Below are 15,404 nucleotides of genomic sequence, written 5' to 3'. Positions count from 1 at the left end.
TTCCTTTCCCCATATTTCCTCTCCCCCTCCCCCTCCCCCTCCCCCCCTCCCCCTCCCCCTCCCCCTCCTCCTCCTCCTCCTCCTCCTCCTCCTCCTCCTCCTCCTCCTCCTTCTTCTTCTTCTTTCCCAGAGCATTGCTCAGTTCTGGCTTTTTGTGGTGCAGGGGATTAAATCCCAGAGACTTTGGAGCCTCAGGCATGAGAGTCTCTATTCCCTCATTGAGTTGTTATCAATGTCCATGTTCCCCTCCTCTTAGAGAATTTACTGACACCAATCACCTAGAAGTTATTTTCTTGGTCCTGCTGTTGGAGTAGATTGGGGTGGGGGGGTGGGATTGGTGGTTAGTGTTAACATCCTTAGTTAAATTACTAAGATTCTTTATTAACCTTTCTGGGATAGATTTAAAGGTAACTGAATTTTTCTGGAAAGTCTTTTTTTTTCAGCTGGCATCTGAAAGAACACTGAAGTCAAGGTTGGGCTAAGCATCTTTCATGAGCCTGTTCAAAGCCTAGTCACAACTTGAAGCTCCTTTTAGATATTCAGGTTCAGACACTCAGCTGGAAGGTGATGCCCAAAGTAGACTGGAGAGTAGTAGATAGCCCATAAATAGGGAGGACATTTCAAACTCTAACACACCATGGTGAGAGAAGCTACTTGTAAAAAGAAAACTGCAGAAGTGTAGTAAGTGGTGATCTGGGACAGTGGACCAACCAGAAGAGCACACATTAGCATGTGAGCAGAGACCTGGGTTCAAGCCCCCAGTTCACTCTTATCAGTGGTGTAGTGCTGCCAGCTCTTTCCCCCTTTCTTTCTGTCTCTCCCTATGTCTGTCTCTCATTCTGTATCAAAAGGAAGAGAAAAAAATGTGGCCAACAGGAAAGATGAAATTGTACAGACACCAACAGAGCCCCAGCAGTAACCTTTATCAAAAAAAAAAAAAAAAAAAAAAGGGTGGTTTTGTCCATAGCTAGCTCAGTATGCTTGCTTTAGTTGGTGCTGGGTTCTAGTACCTGCTGACCCAGCAGAATGTCCCTGATCGAAGCCCAAGGGTGCACATGTAAACTGCCCAAATACCGGGTGGTCCATGTTAAGTGGCCTTTCTTTAAATGTGTTATTTAATTAAAAGAAAAAATCAAATGCTCTAGAACCCGCTCAGTGCTGCTTTTGTTTTCTTTGGGTGCCAGAGCCCTTGTGCAGACATGATTCCATCACTCTCAGGCTGATTTGTCTTTCATTCTTTTCACTTCAGATAAAGAGATGAAGACACACGGAAAAGGAGCGAGGGAGAGAGCCCACAGCACTGCTCCACTGTCTGTGGCGCTGCCTCCCCCACCCCCATGCCAGCCTGCCCTACATGGTGCTGGGGCTTGAACTCTGGACTTCATACAGGGGTTAGATGGACACCCTACTGGGGGACTTATCACTTGGTCCCTCAATAATTCTTTTTTTAAAAATTTTTAATTATCTTTATTTTTATTTATTGGATAGAGACAGCCAGAAATTGAGAGGGAAAGGGGTGATAGAGAGGGAGAGACAGAGAGAGACCTGCAACATTGCTTCACCACTTGCAAAGCATTCTCCCTGCAGGTGGGGACTGGGGGCTCGAACCTGGGTCCTTGTACATTATAACGTGTTCACTCGACCAGGTGCACCACCACTTGACCCCCGTAAGTAGTTCTTTATTCTCCCAACTTTTTGAATTGTTCTTTCTTTGTTTATAAGAACTGAAGAGACTTGTACTTAAGATGGTATCACTCAGAGCATCCCTTTACTGCATGGGTGTGAAAGGAACTGGACTAAGAAAAGCAGTGGCCAGCAGTAACTAGAGGCGTTTCTCCTACATAGCAACAACCCCAAGGTTCTCATAACTCTTAATTTTTTTTTTTTACATTTCCTGAAACTTATAAAAAACGGACATAATTTTTTAAAACAGGACTATATTAGCATGGCTTCTCTTGACCATTAACCTGAAGTAGGGAACTGGACATCCCTCATTGCTCTCCCGCGCCCTCCCCACCTCCTCATTCTTGGAAGGGTGACTAATAGTTCTTGTTTGCTTGACACAAGCCAGTGACTGTCAACACAAGGACCAGGAAAGCCAGAGGAATCCTAACAGCCCTCCTTAGGTGCTTCTTTCTTTGTTCCATTTCAGCTGTCCTCTCAGTTTGTTCATCTTTGAATCTGAACTTTCCAATAATGTGGGTGAAACTGCCTTCTCTTCATTCTCCCCTTCATCCTTCACCACTCACTCCTAACTTGTTTCACAGTCTTATAATCATACATAAGAAGACATTCTTGACTTAGTCAAGTCCTTGGATATTTCTCCTCCCCCCTCTTCTCTTCTAGTCCATTTGTTTCCAACCTCCAGCCAAAGGACAGAGAGAAACTGAGAGTGGACGGGAAGATATAGAGGGGGATAGACAGGTAGATACCTGCAGACCGCTTGTGAAGCGACCCTCCCCCCCCATGCAGGTGGGAAGCCAGAAGCTCAAGCCAGGATCCTTGCACAGGTCCCTTTTCTTTTCTTTTCCTTTTTTCTTTCTTTCTTTCTTTTTTTTTTTTTTTTTTTTTTTTTGCCACCAGAGTTATCACTGGGGCTTGGTTGCCTACACAATGAATCTACCGCTCTCAGGAGCCTTTTTTCCCCCTTTCTATCTTATCTTTTTATTAAGTAAGATAGAAATTGAAAGAGGGCAAGAAGAGAGACACACAGCACTGCTTCACTGACTGTGTAGTGTGCCCTGCCCTGCAGGTGGGGGCTGAGGGCTTGAAGCGCCTCTGGACCCCCAGCTGAAGGATTCAAATATCCTTTAAATGTAAGCTTTGGGATTGCATTGTATGAGTGGAAAAGTAAATAAAATTAAAATCCTACTTTGTAATATCTCAGTGTTTTGACATCCCCCTAACATTTTTCATGGAGACTAGCTTTTTTTTTTTAACCTGAGCACTATTCAGCTCTGGCTTATGGTAGCGTGGGGGGTTGAACCTGGGACTTTGGAGCTTCAGGCATAAAAATCTCTTTGCATAGTCATTATACTATCTCCCCTGCCCCTTTATAATATCTCAGCATTAGAGGATAGGACTTGCATTCCTCAGGTTCCAGATTCCATCCCTGGCACCTCCATGTGCCAGTGCTGAGCAATTCTCTACTCTGTCTCTTTACATCTATCTCTCTTATCTAAATAAGTAAGTACATCATCTAAAACAAGACCACTTAAGTCCGTCACTGAACCTCCGCAAGCCTCAGTTTGCTTATTAATAAAATGAAACTATAACCATACATACCAATCATGGTTTTATTGATATGTTGCAACTGAAAGTATGCATGTAAATAAAGCAAATAGATAATCAATTTCCAGGTCCACACTAACCACCAGTGGATGAGGGCACCACTGTGAAAACTGCATTTGGTGACTGCACATTTTTAATATTATTCTCATCCTTTAATCTTCTTACTTTGCAAAATAAGCCACCCTCTACTCCTAAAAGTTTTCTATAAAAAATTTTTACACAGTTTAGCATACTTTTCTTTTTTTAATTTTAATTTGTTTATTTTGGGTTTTTTATCTTTATTTACTGGATAGAGACAGCCAGAAATCAAGAGAGTGATAGAGAGGGAGAGAGACAGAGAGACACCTGCAGCACTGCTTCACCACTCGCAAAGCTTTCCCCCTGCAGGTGGGGACCGGGGGCTGGAACCCGGGTCCTTGCACATTGTAATACATGCACTCAAACCAGGTGCCACCACCGCCCCTAATTTGTTTATTTTGAATAGAGACAGAGAAGTTGAGAGGGAAGGAGGAGGTGGAGGGGAGAGAGAAAGACACCTGCAGCTTGGTCCTGATGCTTGTGAAGCTTCTCCCCTGGGGATGGGGACCAGGGGCTTGAAGACTCAAGCACCTAAAAGTTTTCTTTAAAATACCCTGGACTACAAAATCTCAGAACTGATGGACTCACAGCTCTGAATGATAAGCTATTATCTTCTCATTGCTTGACAACTGTCTCTTACTGTCTTCTCTGTTTTTGCAACTGATGTCATTCCCGCTGAGGTCATGTAAAGTGGTGCTTCTCAAGCTTTAATGTGCACAGAAATCCCTGCAGATTTTGTTAAGAGACAGGTTCTGTTTAAGTAGGTCCGGGTTGGGGCCTAAGATGCTGTATTTCTGATGAGCTTTTCGGTGATGCATTTGTTGCTACTTCTGGGATGCTCTTTGAGTGGCAAAAATCTGCAAGACTTGCTTTCCTGCTATAGGGATTCCTCTGTACCTTTTCCTGATCTTTGCACCCTGCTTAGCTCACTCTCTCACTTCCTGTCACTAAAGGGCCAGAAGTGCTTCCAGTGTTGTCACTTAGAAGTTTGACGTACCTGGGTTGAGGGAATGTAGACAGTAAATGGAGTGTTCTCCTTCTAAGTGCTGTCTTAGAATGACTCATTTTTTAATACGTGAAAAAGCAAATTAAGATAACCAAGGTCACCTCACCTGTAGACTTGTAAACTGTTGACTAGGCCTGAATGCCCTCCTCACGGTGGCTCTGGATGGAGCCAAGCACTCGAGCAATCTTGCAGAGCTTCTGTACATTGAATTCGGGAAAGGATTTGAGTATAAGACCCAGCTAACTCTCGGAATGAGGGATCTTGGGAGTCGGCTGTCCAAGCATCTGGTAAGTTATTCAGAAGAGGTTGGTAAATGTATAATGTGTGGGGTTTTTTTATGTTTTATGGAAATAGTGATTACAAGACAGTTATGTCAATTCATACAAACAAAAAAAAGGTTAATTTTTATATGGTAAATAATAGTTTCATTAACTACATGCTAAGCTTTCCTTTAAGGTGTGTTGTATGCAGGTTTGATGTTTGTGCTAGTTAATTTGAAAGAGTGTATTTGCCAATGAAGAAAGACTTTCCTGAATTAGTGAACAGCCAAATAAATCTGTTTGAAATAAATAGTCTTTATGTAAATACTGAGTAAATGAAGATATAAAAGAATCCAAAAAAAGAGAGTCGGGCTGTAGCGCAGCGGGTTAAGCGCAGGTGGCACACACAAAGCGCAAGGACCAGTGTAAGGATCCCGGTTTGAGCCTCTGGCTCCCCACCTGCAGGGGAGTCCCTTCACAGGCGGTGAAGCAGGTCTGCAGGTGTCTCTTTCTCTCCCCCTCTCTGTCTTCCTCTCCTCTCTCCATTTCTCTCTGTCCTATCCAACAACAACATTGATAACAACAACAATAATAAGCAGAACAGTAAAACAACAAGGTCAACGAAAGGGAATAAATAAAAGTAAAAAAAAAAGAGAGAAAGAAATATGGTCCAGTAGAAATATATCAAAGTATATTTAATATGCTTGGCAAAAAAAAGGAAGTAAGGAATAAATATATAATAGTATAGCACAATATAATATAATACAATATATAATGCATATTTTATATATAGTATATGTAATATGTATAATATGACATACACATAATATAATGTCATCTTGCCCAAATTATTTTCAAGGAAGGAAACTATGAAAGTGAATTGTAGGTGCGAGATGCAGTTAATCCTAAAGGTTACACTGTTAGGGTCTCATCTCCCCACAGCGAGGATAATTTGGGTATTGGAGACTAACTGTGTTCTCTCTACACATGGCCTTTGAGTGACAGCTGGCTGGAGAGAATGCATTCAGTGCTGCCTCCCCCACCCCAGCCTTTCAGTTTTTAGAAATCACGTAAATGAAACACAACATATATTTTTAGAAGCCTACTCAGTTTTAGAAAGAAACTAATTTTAATGTTCATAGTAAAATATATGGTGCTGTAGGATTTTGGTTATTCAAACAAAAATTGATACTATGAAGTCACAGTTCATTTTGTCCTCATTGGTTTCACACATGTCAACTTTTATTGGTGTTTTTTTTTTAAGATTTTTTTTGTAGGAAATGAGAAAATGATAATGTCAGGAAAGCAACATTATATAATAGGAAACAACTAAAGGGAAGAAATTATTGAATTGTTATAACAAAAGTTATTCATTTCTCTTTGTACTAGCATTTTGATGGAAAACTTCTCCACACAAAGATTGAGCCTGGGGGACCAGGCAGTAATGCACCAGATTAAGCACATAGAACAAAGCAAGCGTAAGGACCTGTTCAAGGATCCTGGTTCGAGCCCCCAGCTCCTCACCTGCAAGGGGGTTGCTTCACAAATGGTGAAGCTGGTCTGCAGGTGTCTACTTTTCTCTTCCCCTCTCTTTTTTCCATTTTTATTTGTCATATACAAAAAATAAAATAAATGGCCACAGGAGCAGTGAATTCATAGTGCAGGCACTGAACCCCAGTGATAACCCTGGAGGTCAAATATATATGTATATATATATGTATATATATATTAAGCTTGCCCCTGCTAAAGTGAAGCATGAGATTTTACTATAAATAGAATTCTCCTGGTCTTATGGGTTAATTGTAAAAATTCAATGAAGTGTGTTAATTATTCATGGGATAACTAACTTTGCCCAGGATAAAATTTACCTAGATTTAAAAATATGTAACCATGGCTTTTTTGGTCAGTGAGTAAATAGAATATTCTTCCTGTGCCCTCACTGCCTGTAGCGAGTGCTTCAGGACTGTTGAGCATGTCTTCAAAGATCCTATTATAGACAAACTATTCTGCAGTGCTTACTGTTAAACTTGATTCCAAGCAGTGTGACGGTGGGCACTGCGTAAGTACTCTAGCAGACAAAGATTTCACAAAACAAGAAAAGGTGACAACAGCATTACTTGTATAATTGAACAAAATAGTAGGGACAGAACTTTTAAGATAATTTAATAATGATTGACAAAATTGTGAGATAAGAGGGGTACAGTTCCCATCACCAGAGTTCCATATCCCCTCCCCTCCATTGGAAGTTTCCTTATTCTTTGTCCCTCTGGGAGTATGGACCAAAGATCTTAATGTGGTACAGAAGACTGGAGATCTGGCTTCTGTAATTGATTCTCCAATGGACATGGGTGTTGACAGGTCAATACATACCCCCAGCCTATTTCTATCTTTCCCTAGTGGGGTAGGGCTCTGGGGAGGTGGGGGTTCCAGGACATATTGGTGAGGTCACCTGCCCAGGGAACTCAGGTTGGCATCATGGAAGCATCTGCAACTTGGTGGCTGAAAAGCATTAATCTATAAAGTGGAAAAAATTGTTTAATTGTCAGGAACCTAAAGGTAAGAATACAGCGAACGAGATTTATGATCTTCATGTTTGAGGAAGCTAAGAAGTCTACTTTAGGTATACTCCAAAGGACCCGTGACTTTACTAATTTTGACTGAGCCCAACAGCTAACATGCAAGTGGACTAGGAGTATTGTAAGGACAGAATTTTATAAGGTGATAAATGACATTAAGGCCAATGGTAGAGCAGGCTGGAGACCAGAAATCACATTAATACATGAGTATGGAATTTGCTGGTCTCATCTAAACCAATGCCATTGTTAAGATAGTTCATCATCTTTCAGCTGATTCTGAATTCCTTCTAAGGTAGAGAATGCTGATCACAGAAGGGAAAGGACTTCTCATGGACAATGTCCAGAGCATGGTCACTGTGGGGACTAGTAGCATCAAAATCACACTGTAGGAAAAAGAAGTGGTGCATGCGAACTGGGGAGCAGTGCCATTATAGGTAATATATTTGCCACTTCCCTTTCCCTCAGGTCAATGCTGCTGAAAGGACATGCTGTTGTTTATTCTGCAAGTGCATTGGAGGAGATGGCACAATGGGAGACCCTGGACCACTGGGCATAAAGGTGATTTTAGTTAAGATTTATGACTCACTCTTCAGGAAGGTATTATTCCTTTCAGACATGACTAGAGAAAAATAAGGGGTTATTCTAAGTTCCTGTTAGAGCCATCTGAATCTAAGTGTTCATTACATACTTTTTAAGTGTGTCAACATAGGTAGCCCTAGTTTTCCCTGGACATTCTAATTTGGAGTCTTTTAAAAAGAAAACTTTTTATAGCCACCTTTGGAGAAATAACTGCCAAGATTCATGAGTCTCCAGTGTTCTTGGCAGTGGCAACAGTGAGGCAGAAAGAATCAACTGTGATCTCTCATGCTGAATAATGAAAATATCCTCAGTACTGATAACTTATTTCAGCTTCCGTTTTTAATGACTTCAGAGTCGTTTAAATCAAGAGGAAATGTTGTGTGGAATCTGCTGAAAATCAAGTCAAATCACCTATCATAGCAAAAAGGGTGAATCCTAGAATCGTGACGTTTCATTCTGCTTTAGCCAAAGAAAATGTGGACACAGACATATAGATAAAAGCAGATCAATTAGAAAAAACAGTAGCCAATGCAAGTTTCACATAGACTCTACCCAAACAAAGTTTATGTACTCATACAAAAATATAATTTGGAACTTTAAAGGGATGTTCAAATATATCTAAACATACTGTGAGTGTGTTTAACAATGATCTGAATGCTTCTTATTTTCATGCATGCTTGATTTTTGAATAATTTATAGATATCACTCGTGAGTTACTCTGGCTGTCTCTGCAAAGTATTTTACTTATTTGATGAGAGACAGGCCAGATTTAGAGCCTCATACATGCAAGACATAAGCTGTAATGCTATGCCACCTTTCTGGCCCCAAGGAAACTTTTTGAACAAATTATTTTTTTAATGCTTCAACTATGTGTAAAGAGAATGATTGATTAAAAAAAAAACAACCCAGTATTCCAAAAGAATGGAAAGAAATTCAGGTGGTCTGTTTTTCTATGTGTAGCATTAGAAGGAGGGAAGAGAAAAAAATCTCTTTAATGAGAAAAGGGTAATTCTAGTCTCTGAGGGGCAAATAGAGCCATGTTCATTTGAATGTTTGTCTACAAGAAGATCCCAGCACTATATTTAACACCAGAGAGTGGCATGGACAGTAAGTAGTATGATTCGCACATACCCTTATCTGGATACTTGTCTCAAAACACCATTTCTTTTCTTTTTTTTTTTTAATTTCTCGATTGGGGGATTAATGGTTTACAATCAGCAGTAAAATAAAATACAATAGTTTGTACATGTGTGACATTTCTCAGTTTTCCACATAACATTTCAAACCCTACTAGGTCCTTCTCTGACTTCCAGGTCCTGAGCCCTCCCCCAGCCCTCCCCTTTTTTGATCTTTTACTTTGGTGTAATACCCCAACTCCAGTCCAAGAAACACCAATTATTTTTATGTGTGTAATTGTAGCCTGGGTTATGGGGGAGGAGTATTTTTTTTAATCCAACTCATTATTTTTCATTAATTAATGCTGTAAAGTTGGGTACATTTGCTTGCTTGCCTCTAGATTTTGTTTTGAGGGGAATTCATATCTTTTCCCTTCCTTCCTCTCCAGGGACCCCCAGGGTTGAAAGGCAGTGAAGGCTACCTGGGAGAGGAGGGCGTTGCTGTAAGTCAAGTCTGTACTTCATTGTTGTTGTTGTTTTGAGATTCATTTCTTCCTAAGAACACTTGAATAATAGGAAAGCCTGGATGTCATTTTAGAGGAAAGTAAGCAAATTCAGATTCTAAAGGCCTGAGTACAAAACAGAGGTCTTTCCTGAATCTCCAGGTGCTTTGTTTCTGGAGCCCATTAGTAGATTCCAAACCACTGTCTCCTCTTTGGCTGTGCACCCACTCTGCACACTGAGCCAGTGCAAAAGGCATCTTCACCAGGGGAGTCCAATCACTGTCATCTCCCCCTGCCTACCTGGTCCATTTTGCTTAAGTCAAGCAACTCACCATGTTGTTTACCTCACTCTTATGCCTGTTCATTCATTTTCATTTCTTTCCTTTCTTCCTATGTCCATCCATCCCTTTAACCATATGTACTACATATCACTTGCTACATTATTTATCAAAGGCCTCACGTATTAATGCATTTATACATTCATTTATTCACTTAGCATAAGTAAAATAATGAATATAGGGTTGTTGTTTGGATATATTAAACATCTTCTTGAATGCCAAGCATAGTGCTAGGCCCTAGAAATAAGAAAAGGAAAAGGAAAAAAAAAAAAAGGTAGTTCCTAAGGTAAGGTAACCTACAGGCTTGTGAAAAGGTGAATAAGACAGCAGTGGCTCCAGTTGTTACAAGGACTGAGCTTGTTGTATAGTGTGAAGTGTGCTGTGGCAGAACGAATACTGAACAGCCTCAGGAAACAGCCTCAAAGGAACCCAGAGTCTGCGGAGGGAAGGCTGGAGTCAAGGGTAATTCTTGGGCAGATGTCTGAAGAACACACAGAGGTGTCTCCAGGAAGTTTGTGTGGAATAAAATCTTCCTGCAATAGAAACAGAAATGTGTCCCAAGGCATGTAGCTGAGTTGGAGAGTTGTGCTTTTGCAGAAGGGTGCCACGTGACTAGAACCTAATACAGACTGAGAGGAGATTGTAAGGCAGGCATGACCCAACTTTGGGGGAGGTCTGAGTTTCCTGCAGGCAGTCTGCATTGCGCCTTCCAGTGACGTAAAGACCGAAATAGCAGGGCTGGGCAGTGGCGTACCTAGTAGAGTACGTATATTACCTGGCACAAGGATCCTAATTCAAGCCCCCAGTTCCTACCAATGTGTGGTGTGTGTGTGTGTGTGTGTGTGTGTGTGTGTGTGTGTGTGTGTCGGGGGGCTTCTTCCTTTCTATCTCCCGCTTCTTTCCCAACTTCTCAGTGTCTTAACAAATGAAGAGAAAGAAGAATTGGCCACCAGGAGCAGTCCATTCATCATATTGTCGCTGATCACTGAGCCTCTGTGATAAGCCTGGTGTTACTACATTTTTTTAAAGGACCAAAGTAAAGATGATTTTTTTTTTATTTATAAAAAGGAAACATTGAAAAAAACATAGGATAAGAGTAAAGAGGATTTTGATGTGGGTAGAGAAGGAATACTCCAGCAACATGAATGATGATAAGGCAAGGTCTACCAGTAGAAGAATTGCAGTAGCAGATGTAAGACATGGAGGTCCTTATCTTTATTTTGGACAGCATAAATGGATATATCAAGGGCATTAAAAGAACATAATTTGATGACCACTTGGGGATAAAGAAGTTGAAAATGGCAGTCATATTTCTAGGTCACATGATTCCACAAATGGGTAGAACTGTAAAAACAAAAGGCCAATAAAAAAAATGGGAGGGGGGTTTGAATATGAGAATCATACCTCTTCCTTAGATGATCCTCAGAGCACCCTTTTCTGATGCCCCCCCCCCAAAATCTCTGTTATCTATTCCTGAAATGTCTCCTGAAAGGTTGCAAAGAGAATTTAGCTGCCTTTTGTGTCTATGAATATCGCCCTTCCCAGGATAGCATGCAAGGCGGATCCAAAGCAAATAGCTGGCATCAGGGTAGCTCTGATTTTATGCCTGTGTTTGAATTTTATAAGCATCAATTATGGATTGTAAACCATGAGCTGTCACAAAAAGTTTTGTCCTACAAAAACATTTCTCAAGTTTTTAAAACAGATTCCAGATACAACAATTAAAAAAAAAAAAAAAAGTTCATCTGGGCATGTGCTCTTTCTCAGGGAGAAAGAGGAACCTTTGGACCAAATGGAGAACAAGGTACCGAAGGAGACTGTGGTGTCAAAGGTCCTAAGGTAAGGGACACCTATGACTTCATGAAATCTTCTCAGTGTCATTTCCATTTTCCTGTACTAACCACTGTTGTTTCTCTTCCCAGGGATACCGGGGACTAAATGGACAGGAGGTATGATACTAAGGATGTTTATCTGCCAATCTGCCTTCTAGAAACACTTTTTATTTCCAAGATTCACGTTTCTCAATTTTTCTCAATATTTAGGTTTTGAGATTATTGGCCCATAGATGGTATTAATGAAGTTTCTATTGACCTTGGTGCTACGGTTAAGACTATACCAACCAATTCATTTTGTTTACTTCTATTATTTATTGCAGGCAGTATATTTGATTTATTGATTTACTAAGTCCTCTGTAGTGTTACCTAGGATCAGCCTAGCAACAAGGCTGTACAGGGAACAGCATATTATATATTTTTTATGTCTGACTTCTTCCCACATGAATGCAATGCAGCTTATTCTAAATGCATTTCTCTTACCAGGGAGAATCTGGGGAAAGTGGAGCTGATGGATCAGATGGAGAACAGGTAGAGACTTCTCGTGCCATAATGACCTTTTGTGAACTATTTCTTACTAAGAAAGTGGGAATTTGAGATTCTTTTCTTCTGTTGTTCAGGGTGATTATGGTCCTCCTGGAGTAAAAGGAGAAAAAGGTGATGAAGGATCTCAGGTAGGGATTCAATAAGGGGACGATATGAAAACTTCCAAAAATTAAAGGTGTGGATAATAAGGTAGCACAAGCCCTTGGTGTGCCAGTCTCATAGTCCCTACAAGCTGGTTCATGACAATCACCAAATCCCAGTCTCACACAATGAAAATTTATTTCTCAAGAGTCTGAGAGGTTCATCTGATCTAGGCTGAGCACAGCAGGTCTTGACTCGTGTGTCTATAGGTTGACTGGGAACTTTGTTCCATGTGTCCCTCAACCTCCTTCTGGGACCAGAGAACAAGTCTAGCCAGTGCTGACGATGACATTTTCATGGTCACAGCAGAGGCACAAAGGAGCACACAGTCTCTCAAGGCCTCTGGATACCAGACCATGACACTCACTACTGGCCAAATCAGGTGAGAACCAGACTCAGTAGTCTCACTCATCATAGTGAAAGGCTCCACACAGTTCATGACAAAGAATAGAGACATCGGAAAGAGTCAAGAATTGGGCCCCTTAATGAAAAGCAGCCACCACAGTAAGGATGACCAAAAGGTGTTGATTAGTAAGAGTTCACACAGAGAAGCACATTGAAAGTACATGCTACTCATTCTCTTCCAGACTGATGCCAACTGTAGCCAGACTTCCAGCCCTTACTTTGACTTCAGAGTATGAATGGTTGAGTGAGAAGCTCACTTTCTTGCTCATGATGCAGCCACCTGAGAGATGTTGCATAATCTCTCTGATCTCCGCTGCCTCACTAAAACCAAGACCAAGAACAATACCTGGCTCACAAAACAGTTACAAAAGCTAAATAAGGGGAGTCAGGTGGTAGTGCAGCGGGTTAAGCGCAAGTGGCACAAAGCGCAAGGACCTGCGTAAGGATCCCGGTTCGAGCCCCGGCTCCCCACCTGCAGGGGAGTCGCTTCACAAGCAGTGAAGCAGGTCTGCAGGTGTCTGTCTTTCTCTCCCCCTCTCTGTCTTCCCCTCCTCTCTCCATTTTTCACTGTCCTATCCAACAATGATGACAACAATAATAACTACAACAATAAAACAACAAGGGCAACAAAAGAGAATAAATAAATAAACATCTTTTTAAAAAGCTAAATAAGATGACAAATGTGCCTGGATCATGGAGTCAACATTCTGACAAATAATTAAAATCACTTAAATGATTCCAAGGATGCCTGAAGCTAAGCTTTGGTTGGTTCCTCTTTCCAAGTTAAAAAATACCCTTTGCAGAAATAGATTTAATGACTAAAACCAGAGGTGAGGGGGAAGAATTATTTGTCTCTCATTAGTGTTAGTCACAATTCTTATCTTTGTTCTTCTCCTGATTTGTATTCACTTTAGGGAAGTCCAGGAATGAGAGGGATGCCTGGTGACCAAGGAGCAAAAGGCCTTCGAGGAGACCCAGTAAGTATCCAGGGTTTTGTGAACTATGTACCCACATCAGGACTTGGTCCTCAGTACAACTTCCAGTAAGGGAGATATCAGTGCCTTTAAATATATTTGATCTATAGATTATTTATTGAATGGAAACAGAGAGAAGTTGAGAGGAAAAGAGACTAACAGAGACACCCCTGCTGCCCTGCTTCACTACTGAAAGCTTTCCACCTGCAGGTGGGAATCAGAGGCTTAAACCAGATTCCATGTGCATTGTTACATGTGTGCTCAACTGGGTGTGCTACCATCTGGCCCTCCTCCACCCTCCCCCTTTTGTCATCACTAGGGCTTTGACACTATAGAAAGACCTTCTCAGATGGGGTTGGGGGAGGGGAAGCATAGCACAGAATCTTCTCCCAGGGCCATGGTATACTAGGGACTTGAATTTGGATTGCTTGACTGGCATGGCAGGCACCCTCACAGGTGAGCTTTAACCTGATGACCTCACTTTGAAGGACTACAGTAATAATCCTGAGTTTAAAATGCTCATGGGCACAGATGAAAATTGTAAAAGCAAGTCCCATGTACAGATTTCTCTTCACATACAGATGAGAACCTCCCTGGTGGTCTAGTGGTTAGGTTTCGGTACTCTCATATACAGACAGATGAGTGGGAACGATGCAAAATTGTTGCATTTGCAAGAGTACTTTTTTGAGAATACGTATTTCAAATATCCTTTTTTTAAATTTATCCTATTATTTTTTATTGTTATCGCTAAGGTTCCACACCAGCACTATGAATCCACCATTCCCAGATGCCATTTTTTTTCTTCTTCTTATTCCCCCTAATTTGTACTAAATAGGACAGAGATACATTGAGAGAGCGCTGCTTTAGGCTTTAGTGCTTTACACCTGGTCTTGATGTCTATGGCAACTTGGTATGTACCGAAATGTGGAGAAATCATTTTTATTAGTCATCTTTATAGGGAAAATAGTTTGAGTAAGGTTAAATCCACTGTTTCCCATAGCAGTGGTTACTTGAGAGTGAGAATTAGGAAAGGGCTCATTTGCATTTCAAAGTCAGTGGTACCTGATACTAGTACTTATAACTTGTATAGCTTTTTAAAAATTTTTTTCTTATTTGGTGGTGGGAATTGTGTGGAGTTGTACCCCTCTTATCCTATGGTTTTGTTAATGTCTCCTTTTTTAAATAAATAAAAAAAATTATAAAATGGAGATATTGACAAGGCCATATATAAGAGGGGTATAACTCCACACAATTCCCACCACCAGAACTACCGATCCCATGCCCACACCCTTTGAAAGTTTTCCTATTCTTTATCCCTCTGGGAGTATGGACCCAGGATCATTATGGGGTGCAGAAGGTGGAAGGTCTGGCTTCTGTAAATGCTTCCCTGCTGAACATGGGTGTTGGCAGGTGGATCCATACTCCCAGTCCTGTCTCTTTCTTTCCCTGTTAGGGCAGGGGTTTGGGGAGGTGGGGCTCCAGGACACATGGTGGGGTCCTCTGCCCAGGGAAGTCAGGTTGGCATTATGATAGCATCTGGAACCTGGTGGCTGAAAAACAGTTAAGATATAGAGCAGAACAAATTGTTGACAGATCATGAACCTAAACCCTTGCCTTGTTTTCTTAAATTCACACATGAGTGAGTCTTTATATTAAGACAAAAAGAAAAGGCATTTGTATTTAACTAGAAATGAACTATGTAGAGATGACTGAAAACTCAACCAACTTGAATGATGATGTGTGCTCACTATATTATCTTT

General features: G+C 41.0%; 1 protein-coding gene across 1 annotated transcript in view; it reads left to right on the top strand.

The window, feature by feature from the left end:
- COL6A6 (collagen type VI alpha 6 chain) overlaps positions 1-15,404 on the top strand; it is a 162,100-nt gene that overhangs the window by 67,280 nt on the left and 79,416 nt on the right. Inside the window, exons 12-19 of the mRNA XM_060180900.1 lie at positions 4,508-4,662; positions 7,677-7,769; positions 9,355-9,408; positions 11,514-11,585; positions 11,669-11,695; positions 12,065-12,109; positions 12,199-12,252; positions 13,585-13,647. Of these exons, the coding sequence (XP_060036883.1) occupies positions 4,508-4,662; positions 7,677-7,769; positions 9,355-9,408; positions 11,514-11,585; positions 11,669-11,695; positions 12,065-12,109; positions 12,199-12,252; positions 13,585-13,647 (563 nt within the window). The remainder of the gene's footprint in view (positions 1-4,507; positions 4,663-7,676; positions 7,770-9,354; positions 9,409-11,513; positions 11,586-11,668; positions 11,696-12,064; positions 12,110-12,198; positions 12,253-13,584; positions 13,648-15,404) is intronic.

Source organism: Erinaceus europaeus, chromosome 21, assembly GCF_950295315.1.
Source record: "Erinaceus europaeus chromosome 21, mEriEur2.1, whole genome shotgun sequence".
NCBI classification, from domain to species: Eukaryota; Metazoa; Chordata; class Mammalia; order Eulipotyphla; family Erinaceidae; genus Erinaceus; species Erinaceus europaeus.
The sequence above is the reverse complement of the archived record's forward strand: the minus strand, read 5'-3'. Positions and strand labels throughout refer to the sequence as shown.